The 14,686-nt window shown below is 37.0% G+C and overlaps 1 protein-coding gene across 2 annotated transcripts in view; it reads right to left on the reverse strand.

Annotated features, from left to right (window-relative positions):
• Positions 1-729: 729 nt before the first annotated feature.
• GNAS (GNAS complex locus) overlaps positions 730-14,686 on the reverse strand; it is a 198,195-nt gene continuing 184,238 nt past the window's right edge. For both annotated transcript variants that reach the window (XM_063296989.1, XM_063296991.1), the window contains exons 6-12: positions 12,621-12,675; positions 10,289-10,362; positions 9,489-9,547; positions 8,695-8,815; positions 8,361-8,491; positions 6,304-6,371; positions 730-5,377 (exon numbers count right to left, since the gene is read on the reverse strand). In XM_063296989.1, coding sequence (XP_063153059.1) covers positions 5,231-5,377; positions 6,304-6,371; positions 8,361-8,491; positions 8,695-8,815; positions 9,489-9,547; positions 10,289-10,362; positions 12,621-12,675 — 655 coding nt within the window. In that variant the 3' untranslated portion in view covers positions 730-5,230. The remainder of the gene's footprint in view (positions 5,378-6,303; positions 6,372-8,360; positions 8,492-8,694; positions 8,816-9,488; positions 9,548-10,288; positions 10,363-12,620; positions 12,676-14,686) is intronic.

Here is a 14,686-nt window from a genome sequence, read left to right on the forward strand (position 1 = left end):
CATCATTCTCATAGCAATGAGGGATCAAATATCTGGTTGCAGAGATTCTAGTATTTAGTTCACAAAAGAGAAAACACCAGAATACAGTGTAGTTTAATTATCAAGCTATTATGTGGTATAGATACTAATGAAGTGTAGAGACTCTGGTCTATGTATGCATGTGTTTGGCAGGAATCAAGAGAATACGATCCTCACAGAACTTCACCAACAAAGATCACCTTGGGATGAAAGTCAAGAGAGCATTGTTCTATTCAATGATGACCCCCCCCCCATTAGCAAACCAGTTGTCTAAACAGATTTGTGAGACATCAACTTGGAATGCTTCAAGTATCAGTCTAGTAATCTTTCTAGCTGAAGGCTATTAACCAAGTAAGTTGTTTCACTGTGTTTTTCCCCCATTATTTTTTTTTAAATTTGGAATCACCTCTGTATACAAGGAACAAAAGGTATGTTACTACTACATAATAAGAATCCAATCATACATTATCTTCTTAAGAACGGCAAGGAAAATGTTTCTGAAGTTATACAAGAAGTTCACTTAGTCTTACTTTGATGGTATGTAACTCCAGTGCAGGCGTGGTGATTAGCTTTTAAACAATAATCAAGAGTCTACCCATTCTCTTTCTTCATTCACTCTGTGCATTTTTATAGTAAACAGAACAAGGTCTATTCCATGCTGGTCTTTTTCTAAGAAACTACCCCCATCTTTGCTGAACTCTCAAGAAAATGTTCTGATTGATCACCGTTCACGGAAATTTATTTTAATATCATAACTGCATGTTTAATTTGAATGCAGTGTGATAATGCAATTTTTGTTTTATTCAGCTGCATTATAAACCATCAATAAGCTTTGCATAACATGAGTATTAAAACAATTTAAGACTTCATTAAGGATCCTGCTGCAATGGGTTTTCCATGGTCTTATTGGGCAATATGAAATAGGCAGAATAACTGTAATTGAGTGGGTAGCATCCTTTGAACTGCTCCAGAGAGAACAGTGAGTTCTAATTAATCCCTTATCTTTGAGGTAGGAGCCACTTCTCCACAATCTGGTCTTAAGCCACTCCAAAACAGATTAGAATTTATTCTACTGAGACAGAATAGCAAAGTATGTTGGGGAGGGGAGGGAGAATAAAAAAGGGATATTACTGAGTGTGGCTCTTGCTTGTTCATTACGTTAGCATTAATGATTTGGGTGGCTTCTAGAAAGCCTTGCATTCCCTGCTCTTTTATTTCCAGGATATTTATCTTAGTATAAAAAAGAACTGGAGAAATAGCACCTTCCATTCCTGGTAGTGTGCAGTATTTTAACATCCATTTGTTACAAAGATCAATTTTGAAAATATCTCTACAATTTATTATTATTTATACAAAATACGTCAAGTAGTCAGTCAACGTTGTAGGGGACTAGCATGGCATGTTATGTTTTAAATTCACTTGATTTACACACTTGCAAAACATGAAACAGCAGCAACCTAAATTCATCCAAAGGAGCTGAAAGAATTTAAACCAGGGGATCCTACGTATGTTGAAGCTGCAAAAATGTAGCTGGGAAGAAATACTGATTTTCATAATAGTGCTGTTATTGATAATAATGTCACATTCTGATACTGTAACTATCGATGATACAGGTAACCCTAAAAGTCCACTTTCGTTTTACTAGAAGAAGAGGTAATGCTATGGGGCATCATGCTTTTTAGGACTGGGACAAATACTTAGAAAGTAAGAAAAACTATATTGGTTGTTAAAAGCCAGCAATTCTTGAACTGGTAAAAGCTAGTTTTCTCCTCAGTCATGGTAATGACCTGAACAGAAAAGTTCAAATAAATAAATAGGAAAGTAAAATTGAAGGAAAAGATGAAGATTAGATTGAAATAGTTCAACTAACTCCAAAGTTAAGGCAACTAAATTAGAGACAGAAGAAAACACAGAATTAAATAGCAAGCGTTGCAGCTTTATGGGATTTTTGTATTAAAAAAAACAAAACAAAGAAAAATGTTAAAAATAAGACTTGTGGTTACCAGGCCACCAAATTGCACAAACTTAGAGACATGCTAACAGAGGCAGAAAGACACACACACACACACACACACACACACACACACACACACACACACTCTTCTTTCTAGACATGTGCAAACTGAACTGCTCCCTACAACCCAATTTTTTAAATTACGCCAAATGTTTCCATTCATATAAAGCTTCATAGGAAGTGTATTTTTAATGGGATGTGTGTAAGTGTGCATATGCACACACGCAGATATACTTTATTACATAAACTTATCTATTCACCAAAAATGTCCTTATTTTAAAGATGAGGCAATATTTTTTTTCCTAGATCACACATTACATTCCTTGTAAATACTTCGTTTAATGATTATCATTAATCTTCTTCCGTTACCTAGGATTTAGAGATAATAAAATAATTTTGGCACTAAACTTAAAAAGTTTTGGCTTTTGTTTAAAAAAAATATTAAGGCTCACATTTCATATTCTGTGTACATGAATCTGAGAGTTCATTTACATACACATACATGTATGTATAGCTTTTCTGCGCCTGTACCCCTGAAACCCCAATAGGCACCAGCTAAAAGATAAATTTCTGGGTCAGACTTTGCCGCTGATTCCAAATGCTCACGAGGCAGTTCCTCTTCAAAATGTTTTAGAATTACAACCTGACAATTTAAATTCACTTAATAGCAGACACAGGCTGAGATCCAAAGGCCCTGTTGCAGATACACAGTCAGGGTTGCCAACTGTTTAACAGCTTCAGCTCCTACACCTGATGAGGCAAAGCTGGCTCTTAAAATCTGATGTGGCTCGTTGATCTTGGATGCTGCAGTAGCAGAAACCAGAAAGGAAAAACTCCCTCCCCCGATCGCCTCCCCCCCTCCAAATTTATGCATGGAGGGCCAACCCCGAAAAGTGTGTATTTTGTAAAAGACATTGCAATTGGTCCTATTCTACCAGGGAGAAATATATCACAATTGGCAAATGGCCCCAATAAACCGAAATTGAATTATCACCGCCCTTTCATGTTTTTTAAATGTGAAAATGGATAAGGAAACACGTTTTCTCTGTATTATCCACTTGCCCATGTGATAATCTGGAATACGTACAGTTCCTGGGTATCACAAAGGCCCCTGCCACTGGCAGACATTTTTGGGCACAGGATAGCTTCTGAAATGGGAAACCTCCCTAAGAGGGAAGCTAAAGTGATGCCCTGTGAAAACAGAAGCACATGTGTAAAAGGCAATTTTAAAAAATAATCGCTGTATTAAGACCCATGTTCCCCTACTTCAGGGGCAAAGGATTGGGCTTGAGGAAAATAGGCTAACACTGTTCTAGACGTGTTATTATAGTTGTAATTTTAGACTTTGTACAAATTTGTACAGGTAGGTTTAGACACATGAAAAAGTAATATGCTCACAAAGACATAAAACACCTAAGTATAAAATATAAAGCAGTGTAATAATTACTAAAATTACATGCTGTCTTATTGCTACAGTGATTTTTGCTTTTTTTTACTGTACCACATGTTGTCCTAAGCATATAATTTGCATAAATTATTCAAGTTTAAGAAAAAAAATCCACACGTCTCCACTTTAAGCTACTTATATAGTTAATATAAAACAATGTTTTAAGTTATCTCTTTATTAAAAGAGAAGTAAAATGTCATTAGAAACTGAAATTCAGTGACCAAATCCGGGGCAAGGTACATCTTACCATTACGCCTGTAAGGGAATAGCATTGGGTGGAAAAGTATCTAGCCCAGCATAAAGATAGCCACTAGGCCTGTGCAGTGGCATTAATATCAGCTTTTTTTTTTTGTTCTGTTTTTATCTTTTTGCACAAAAAAAAATACTATGAATGACAAAGACTAACATTTATAATTTGTAGCAAAATTTGGTTTATGTAGAAACAAGCCATGTTTTGCATTTGGATAGAGATTTAAATGAATTAAAGCTAAAAATTAAAAAGCATGATGCTGAAACATCTGCTCACTCGTTGTAGAACTCACTTTTAAAGTGGTTAAGTTTGCACGATTTGTACTTTTTTTTTAATATACTAAACAGTATTTTCTCCTCTTTTTATAAACCAGAAAAAAAAATCCCTAAACTACAGATAAATTTTCCCTACCTTGAGCAAATGCTGCTGATAGGTTTGACAAAGCTGTACAGCGCAATCAAACATACTTACATCTTAGCTCAGTGCACAGGTACAGCCATAATCAAGGCACAAAGATCTTCTACAAGTTGTTTTTTTTTTCAATAAAGTTGTACAAAATAATACATTTTACAGTCTGTACAAGAATAATAATCCAGCAGTAAAATAAAAACTGGGGGGAAAAAAAGAGGCATGGAGGAAGGACAAGAGGAAAGAGAAGAAGGGAAAGACAACAGGGGAACAGGGAAAGTTTGTGAGGACTACAGTCCAGATTTCTTATCTATATTTTATATATATATATATATATATATATATATATATATATATATATATATATATATATAAATATAATCTCATCAGTGGACAAACTGAAAACAGTGTGTGGTTAAATCTTTCTGCAATCACAGGCTATAATACAGTTCATTTTGCACCATCTCTGGTTAGTTGGGACCACCACGGTTCGGCAACACCTTTTTGAAGGTAGCAGTTGGTTTTCTACGGTCTAGGTTGGCCGCAGAAATGTCAGTATTTCCACTCAAAGTCACATTCAGAGGCAAAGGACCAAACTGAAGCGGCTGCCCTTTCAACGTGGCACCTTCTTTAGTTGGATGCAGTGAATGGATACAGAGTCGAAATCATGGGATATATGATCACGCCCACAACAGTAATGATTATCTAAAGTTCTCCCTCCTTTTTTTTGTTTGTTTTTGTCTGCTTTTTAGTATTTAATTTAAATCCCAAATCCTCTCAGGTGCTTCACCCTTGGGGCGTTATTCTTTTGTTTGCACGCTTGGATTTTGTTTCGTTAATGACCAGGTTAAGAGAAACCCTCGCCCTGACCGCAGAAATAGCCTTTTACATTTCACGGACTATTTCAGGCTGTTCCAAGGGAGTGAAACAAGACAGCTCAGAAATGCTGCTATTTGTCCAGCAAGGAAAAAAGACTGAGGGATGCAAATCAGAGAGAGACTGCAACAGTTCTCTTCCACCCTATGTGAGCCAGGTTTTTTTTTCTTTTTAATAAGGAACAAGGAGTCCAAAACAGAGGAAAAAGTGCGCTCCATCACAACAACTCATACTGACGAAGATGCATCCTTTGAATAATGTCCCGACAGTCATTGAAAACCCTCCGAATGTTTTCTGTATCTACGGCACATGTGAAGTGAGGGTAGCAGTAATGCCTTCCGTCTCCACTGGCTGTGCTGATTCTCTGGAAGAGCAGCAGATAAAAAAGCCATGTTATTGGCTAGCAAGAGGAGAAAGTTTTCCCAGTTTATCTTCCACTTTTTCTTCCCTATACTCCTTCCCAAAGTTCTAAGAACCTGATAGGCCCAGCCAAATACAGACTGAATGAAAAATGGGCTGAGAAGTTATTGTAATTAACAAAAGTTGGACTGAAAATTTGGTTTAAAAATATGTGATTTTGTTGGCTAAATGCTGGTAACTGGGTATATACAAAATATACTTGTTCAAATCCATACTCTTCTGTATCTATGATTAAAAAAAAAGATAAAAAACAATTTTGTTGAGGCAGTGGTTCAATGCTCTGAAGCACTGCAGAATTCCATGAACTGTGTTGGGTTGACAGAAGACAAAAGGCAGTAAAGGTAGTTGGAAAAGAACCAGCTTTGCAACCAGTCCTCACATTTATGGCCATTGCAACATCCCATGGTCACGTGATTGCCACTTGCAAGCTTCACAACTGTCTTCCAACAAGCAGAATTAATGGAGAACACAGAAGTGAAATTGCAAGTCGCAGTCCTGTGATGTCTCGCTTAACGACCGTGATTTGCTTAACAACGGAGGCGGAAGTGATGTCATAAGTCTGGCACAGTCACGTAATTTTTTTGCTTAGGAACCACCATGCTTAGCAGTGGAGTTGCCAGTCCCAATTGTGGTTGGTAAGCGAGGACTACCTGCAGTGCTGCAAGTTAAGACACTCTGTTACTCCAATCACATTATCCTAGAAATGGACATCAATATTTCTCAAATGGCTGTCTGCTTTGTGCAGTTACTGAGACACTTCTAAAACAAAGAAGTTAAATAGCTCTAAATGTTCAAATTAGCTGATTGTAAAAGCAACAGAAGCAAGGTCAAGTTTGATAAAAACAGAAACAACGAAGAAAGCATACTTACAAGAAATTCATCTCTAATAAAATACTTGGCCCTTGTAACTCTAGGATCCTCGCCAGGTTCTGGTGTTGCTGCTCATTTTAAAAAAGTAAAAACAACAACAAAACGTTATCTTACAATAGGAATTACTTTTGTTTGGATTCATAGCAGGGAATAGAGAAAATATTCTAGGGCCGTTCCATGAAAAAGCGCATGCATAGCAAAATACTTCTTTAAGTATAGAAATCACACTGTATGAAGGGCTGCCTAATTAGAGGGGTAGATCCGCTAGAAGCTGCATTTTCATTATTATTATTGCAATCAAATGGTTTTAATAGAACACCAACACAAGATATACTACTTTAAGCATCAATATCTCTCAGACTCAGGCATTTAAAATAAAATAAAGTATTTCAGACAAATAAAGACTTGATCCATACATTCAAACGACAACAATAAATACATTATCTTAAACTATGTCTCCTATGTATTTTGTCATCTTAAGAGATGTAGGGTAAGGAATCAGTGAGGACAGGCCTGAAAATTAGTAGATGCCTTAACTGTTTGCCAATGAATTTTGGACAATTCTGGAGTATTCTGGAACTGCAATTTAAGTGTTGGAGGCTGCACGTGATTTGCTCGCAGAGTTCTCCACTCTTGCATTACAGAAAGGGAAACAGTGAATAATCACTTCAAAAAATGAACTACAGGTAGTCCTCGACTTATGATGACAATTGGGACTGGAATTTCCATCGCTAAGGGATCCGGTCGTAAAGCGCGACTGCATTGCTTAGCAATGGCAATCCATGCAGTCCCGGTTGCCATCGCTAATCGAATCCCACGGTCGTTAGGCGAGGCAACTTCCTGCCGGCTTCCCACAGCCAAAGTTGTAAGTCCCAGGCCGGCAGGCAGGCCAGTGGCTGCTGCCGGGTGGGAAGAGGAGTGAAGGGGTGCACAGGGGTGGGTCAGGGAGGGGATGTGAGGGTGCGTGAGAGGCACTGTGCAGGTCAGAGAGGGCGCACAGTGGTGCATGAGGGTGCCATATGGCTCAGGGAGGGTGTGTGGTGTGTACGAGTGGCCAGTATGGCATAAGGGCAAAGGGGCTGGGGATGATAGGTTGGGGGGGGGGGGACTTAACCCAGCGACTTGTGACCTTCCTTGCTGGCTTCCCCCATTACTTTCTGGAAAAGCCAGCACGAAAGGTTGCAAATGGTGATCATATGATCGTGGGGTGCTTGGCAACCAGTCATTAAGTGCAAACAGGTTGCCAAGCGCCCAGATCGTGATGATGTGACCATGGGGGTGCTGGGATGGCTGTAACTCTGAGGACCAGTTATAACCACATTCATTCAGCACCATCGTAACTTCAAATGGTTGCTGAACCAATAATCATAAGTCAAGGACTACCTGTAGTCTAGAAACTGTACAGGATCATAGAAGGTTACTGAGAAGAGTATGAAAAGAAAAGGATCTGACTGGATTGGGCATTGCTTTTCTCATGCAAAGTTATTCCACAAATTTTAGAAGAGGTGTCTGTAAACAGAAGGAATCTTCCTGGTTCATAACTCTGCTCTGTCTCAGAGAGGAAAGAGCCTGGTTTTTCATGTAATGTCGATTAATGATAGTTGGAAGGCCCTTCATTGCCTACCCTGAAAAATACGGAATCTGAATATTTATTGATTCATTTATTTATCAAGTTTGTCACCGCCCATCTCCTCCCATCAGCCAATCATGACACTACTCCATCCTGGATGAAGCATTTGTCTGATTTACACTGCAAGCAGTTTTGAGTGAAAAAGAACTGCATCAAACATAATAAAATGACAATTGGTGATCACAAAAAGTGAGTAAAAAACCTCTAAACAATTGTACATTGTTTATAACAATTGTACGTAACAATTGTACATGGTTTATAACAATTTTTATGTACCATACAGTTGTACATACAAAATGAATGCATCTTTATCACATAAAAGATTAGGCAGGAAAAAAAAATCCTTTCTTTCTCTCACTTTTTTCTTTTCATAAGAAAGCAAAGCAGCTTTTCAAAAGGGAGCTGTGCCAAATGTTAACTTTCTTACCATCTTCTGGTGTGGTGTAACGAGCAAATTCTGGAAAGTAATCTTCAATTTTTGATTTGCCTGCCAAAACTTTCTCTGCTAGCAAGTCTTGTTTGTTCAGGAAAAGAATAACTGAAATGGTCCGTAGCCACCTAGAGAAACAGGCCAATATACTGTTAAAATGGCAAAAAAACAAGCAAGATATAAAGGAACATAAAGCACAACAGACTCTATGTTCATTGTTTCACTGATATAACGTAAATTCTCTTCAGTGTCTTACACAATACAGCTTGTCAGAAATAAACATAAACTAGCATTATGAAGGACGTGATTGGTCAAAATTGAGGGGACGAACCTATTGTTCCAGATACTCTTGAAGAGGTTTAATGCTTCTTGAAGCCGGTTGGTCTGATTGTCTTCTCGTATAACCATATTATAGCTACTGCTGGCTACCACAAATATTATAGCCGTTACATCTAAAAAACAAAGGGAAACATCCTCAATCAATAACCTTTCCTTTGACTTTATTTTTCTTTTATTCTGCTCCAAAAAGAGAAAAAGACAGAAAAAGAGAAAATGGGAAAGAACGGAGTAGGGAAAAGGAGAACAGTGCATACGTGAGTAAATCAGTTAGACAAGAATAAGTTCAGAAGAACAAAAACAAGTTAAGATAGCGAGGGAGGGGCGGAGGGAAGAAAAGTCAACTAAAATGCAGCTCTAATGAGACTGGAGGAAAAAAGAGGTATTTTATAGGATACATAGGTCAATGGAAAGGAAAAAAAATGCAATTGTTTATTATGTACTGTATGTATGTAAGTATGTAATATGTGGTATTATATGTGACATTGATTAATGTCCATTCCTCTTTTATAACTATCAATCACAAGAGATGGAAGCAAAACAAAACTTGTAAAAAAACTATTATCTGAAAACAAGGAACAATGCATTAGAAGACAAAGTGGAATTGAAGTGAGTTGAAGAGTTGAGCTGGTATGGAGACAACCTCAAAAATGCCAAATGCCAATTAGTAGGTATCTGGTATTCAGGTAACTAGAGAGCTGGATCATACACATTAATATAATATACAGTTTATATTACATGGAAAACGTTCACTGTCTACCACAGGTTTAACATATTCTCAAATATTACCATTGAAACATTGGATCCATTTTCGACGTTCATCTCTTTGCCCACCAACATCAAACATACTGAAAAGAAAAATAAAAGTGGGAGGGATTCAGAACAGTATAGCTGAGCCAGGGAAGCAGTACTATTAAATACACACCCACCCACCAACAGCTGCAGGCTGCAAAAGTGCCATTAGAATTATGAGATACTAGCACTAACAATATTTCAAAGATCTTATCAGCCTGCTCATTGAAGGTGCTCCCCCAATAACTAATTTCGCAAGTTAAAAATTGAGGTATATTATTTGGGTGGTTCTGAACTTTTTAACAGTTGCTGTAGTTGTAAATTTGAAATTGTATTATCTGGGTAGTTTGAAAACTTAGTAACTTACAAAAAAGCTAGAATTAGATGACTATCAAAAATGAAATAGGATAAAACTGCACAAAGCTTGTAATTACCACACCAGAGATACAGTTGTATTAATTTTTCATAGAGACATTTTGTGGAACATTCTGTTTTCCTCCAAAATAGGTCAATACAAACACTGGAGTTGGGGGTGGGACAGGGTGTTATATATTTGTTGAATTAGACTGTCTGGATGCTGAAGTATTTCATGCTATTCCAAATGTTGTCTGGCCATAAACCATGCTTACTTCCAGAAATACAGGAAACAACCCTGCTAGGATTGGCTTGTTCCAAGGCAAACAGGGGACTTTCTGAAGTTGGATCATTTTGGTACGGAATATTTTGCACATTTCTATCGTCTTACTCTTAGCTTAACCCCCAGTCTCAATTTAAGTACCACTTTTAATGATACTTACTGGAAATTTACTTTGTCCACTTGAAATTTGGTTTCAAATATTCCTGATGTCAGAACTCTGCATCTAAGAAGGTCCTTTAAAAAAAGGGAATAATAGTAGAGTTTTCTCCTTAAAAAGCATTCTTTTTTTAAAAAAAATACTAGCCTTAGGGAATAATTGGACAAGCGAGTACAAGCATACCTTGGAGATATTGCAGGTTCAGTTCCCGACCACCGCAATAAAGCAAGTATCGCAATAGAACGAGCCACACAATTTTTTTGGTTTCCCAGTGAATATAAAAGTTATGTTTATACTATATTGTATTCTATTAAGTGTACAATAGCATTGTACCTAAAAATCCCAACGTACATACCTTAATTAAAAATACTTTATTGCTAAAAAATGCTAATCTGTTGGAAAAATGGCACTGATAGACTTGCTTGACACAGGGTTGCCAGAAACTTTGATTTTGTAAAAAAAAAAAAAACACAGTATCTGCGAAGCACAATAAAGCAAAGCGCAGTAAAACAAGGTATGCCTGTAACAGATTTAGATTCTTTGTAAAAAGGGTATAGTAATATAAAATTTATTCAAGTTTTTAACCTCACATTTTTCTTCCATTTCCTCTGCCCCCACCAACCAACACAAAGCAGCTTACCACAATAAATAAATAAAATAAAATTTAGAAAGTGAAGAAACCATCAGAATATACCAACATCTTAGAAACAAAATGATCAGTTGATAAAAAAGGCAGCCCATCAGGCTCAGAAAACTAAGATGAAGGCACAAAGGAAAAATTGAAACCATGGAAAACAGATTTCAGCCACATTTCTAAAACTTCCCATTCTGATGTCAGATTAACTGGATTGCAACTAGAGATAAAAACTTCTGAAAAATTTGAAGCAACAGAAAAAAGACATTTTGGGAAAAATGGTATATATGGAATAGTTATTTTTTTTAGTATCCTCTAATGATTAAAAAATCTCTTTATTATTAATAAAAGTTAATTGTGTATAATTTGATAAGCTTATAACAGTAGGTTTTGTTCCATAAAGTCAAAAAGTATGTTTGACTATTGGTTATTCGTTTATGGATTGAATTTACTTTAAAATGTTTTGTTTCCCCAAATGGATCCAAATTTGAAGAAATGTAGCTTTTCTTCATTTTTTGCTTGTTTAAAAAAAAGCCTGCAGGTAAAAAGTTAAAGCTGAAAACAATAACCTGGAAAGAGGTGACAACAGTAAGACTCAGGATACTCATTATCTATGTATGGAGTACTAGGAGTATCAGCAGTTTCTTATTCTTTATAATGCTGTCATATCCATGGACTTTTGAAAACTGAAAATTTGCCACTACTTGGATAAAAGCTTTTTACATGTTACTTCATTTCTGTATCAGGTTCATTTCTAAACTTAGCTCAATTTCGTACACATCTTAATCATTTTATGTACTATTTAAAAGAAAAACATTCAGAAATACATCAATGATTAGGGAAAAAAGAACTTGGGGCCATTCCCTCCCCCATTTTTTTCTATACACTCCCATCTTTAGTTACAACTCCACTCACTCAAGGCAAACAACAAGTTTAGGAAATCTTGCAAAAGAGCATTCCATACTACAAAGCAAAGCAGGGCCTCAGATGATGAAGAGAACATGCAGAATGGAACACAGGGTAGACATGATCTTAGGACCATGTAAAACTTTGGATTTGATTCTAAAATGTATTCTAGAATGCACATGGACATGAATGTAACACCTGCTAGAAAACATGGGAGGATAGAGAAGAAAAAGATTATTGGCAGAAGGTGGGTAGACTCAACCCAGCAGTAATGGATGTGTTATTGGAAAACCTTAAGGGCCAGGTTGGGGACAGATCATCCTGGATAAGGTCTACCTACGTGGTCGCTAAGAGCTGACACCGATTTGACGGCACTTAACCAACCAACCAGCCAACCAACCTTTAACTCTTTAAACCAGCCACAACTTTTTTTAGGATCAAACGGCAGCCACAGAAGACAAACGATTCTGGACAAAGATTCAGCTGCTTTAAAGAGCTGCAGAGGGAAGTCACATCTGCATTCCTACGTGCTCTGAAGCACCTTTTCCAACTGAATCTGAAGTGCTGCATAGTTCTATTGTTTAGGGTTTAAAAATTTTAAAACTCGCAACTTGAAGGGACTTGGAACAGGCTGGCGAGTGCTGGTGATCGAGCAAGTTAGTTGTGGTAGATCTGATCACTTTGTTCCAGTCACTACTCACGCAATGCTACTTTCAGTTTTGGAGGGGAAGAAAATCATCAGACTAGATGTTCTGAAGAAATATAACTTTGTATTCCCAAAGACATTTCACTCACCTGGTCAGACGGTGTGTATTCATTTTGCTTGACTATGTCAATCTTGTCTAGGAAACTAGAGGAAGAAAATATTTTCACTGATAAATTTTCACAGGAACATAACTACAGCTTATTTGTAACTTTAAAAAGAGCCCGTATCAAAAAGCCTGAGGCAAGACTAGAACTCACAGTCCCCCAGTTTCTAGCTCAATGTAAGTAAGGAACTAAGTTTACTCTTGTAACCACAGGTCACATCAATATAGCATAGCACAAAGTACAATAAAAAGCTCTGTGTCTTTTTAACCACTACATCAAACTGGCTCTCATTCTGATTATTAGAAGCCTGAAAAAACTGCTTGAGCTTTTCAACAGAGAAATCAACATTCAGAGTACAGTGATTACCCAACAATTGAAACGAACATTCCAGGGTACTACAAGCTACGCAACACATGGATCAAGGTCCTGGTTCATTGTGGTGGTGGTGGTGTATTATATTCAATACTGAGTCACTCCAGAGGAAGACTTCTATCAGTAGCTAAGACTACCCCTCCAAACGTCTTCACATACAGTAACAATATGTGAAGTTGGGAACTTGAAGCGGGTGGCATTTGTGTGAGGATACTGTGTAGCAAAAATACATTGTAATAATTATAATTCCATTATTTATGCCAATTGTGAGGTGTCTACAATCAGCCTATTCATGTGTCTGCTTTGTCACCTTGATTTGATAGTGATGGGGAGATGCTTACAACTTTAAAACTAAAGGAATAAGTAATCTAAGTGGACAAGATGCAGGACTTACACCATGAGTAATCTGGAGCAAAAGAATAAAGTAGTATTTTTTTCATATGGCATCCAATTATAAATAAATATCCTGTCAGCTCAGTGGAACTCTTCATTAATCATAGTAATTTTTTTCAGTGGCAGATTGCCTCAGACTACCATAAATTTATTGCTCAGATTTGCTTTCCTGCAGGCTCTGGAGACAACTACTTCCTATTTATTAATACAAATATAAATTAGAAGGAACTTGAAGAAGTGGGCCTGCCCAGCAATGGCACCCCCCTCCCCTTTGATCTTGGATTACTCCATTCTGGATTCCTCGTACACATTTTGAGGATCCATGCCATATTTGGTTTGGCTCCAGCAGACCAGACTCAAATGTGTAGCCAGAAGACATGAGTAATGAGGGCATTTTAGTTTATGTGCGGTTCTCGGGTGCTACAAGTCCTCCCTGAACCTTGAGGCACTGACAAAAGACAGCTTAACATAGCAGCTTCAGAGAGATTGGCATATATAAGAGGACATCTAGGGAAAAATTAAGTTTTCAGAGTGCCTTCTTGGAGCTGTACATGGTCTGGATTATATCTAGACATTGTCACAAGGGAAGTAGCAATTTGTGAATTATGGGAACAGCAATAATACATATTGTTGGTGCCTCCTGGCAACAAAAAAAAAAAAGTTAAATGGCCAACATCTCTCAAGATCATTAATTTTGGAAGATGCTGATACACGGATCATAGTGCAAAATTATGTGATGGTGCCTGCTGAATCCTGTCTTAGATTTATTATATATCTTCTTCCTTTAATTTTAATCATATTTGTACATAAAGCACTTAGGTATGGAACCAGTAAATCTCGTATTTGTCTTTCTATCTATACATCCATCCATCCATCCATCTATCTGGACTTAAATGGTAAAAGATGGAAAACAGGAGTAATTTGTCAATATATAAAATCTTAACAATATATATTTGTGAAAATATTAACAAAATATGTATAACAATACAATGACCAATCATTCAACTGAGTTCAACTATAATACTATGGGAATCATATGGGGCTTATTTCTAAAATTTTGTTTCAGATCGTAATTGCACAGCAAATATTATGCATGCTTTTTCAGAAGCAAGTCTTAGGGAATTCAGTGAAGCTTCCTCTTATGTGTAAGCCCATATAAGGTTGCTACCTTAGTCTCAAAATAATACTGTTTGATTTCTGGAATTATTACATGATTATATTTACAAGCCCACCAGATCTTAAGCAAGAATTTTGATCACCAACTTGTGCCAACATCTTTATTCATG

This window comes from Candoia aspera, chromosome 3 (assembly GCF_035149785.1).
Source record: "Candoia aspera isolate rCanAsp1 chromosome 3, rCanAsp1.hap2, whole genome shotgun sequence".
Taxonomy (NCBI): Eukaryota; Metazoa; Chordata; class Lepidosauria; order Squamata; family Boidae; genus Candoia; species Candoia aspera.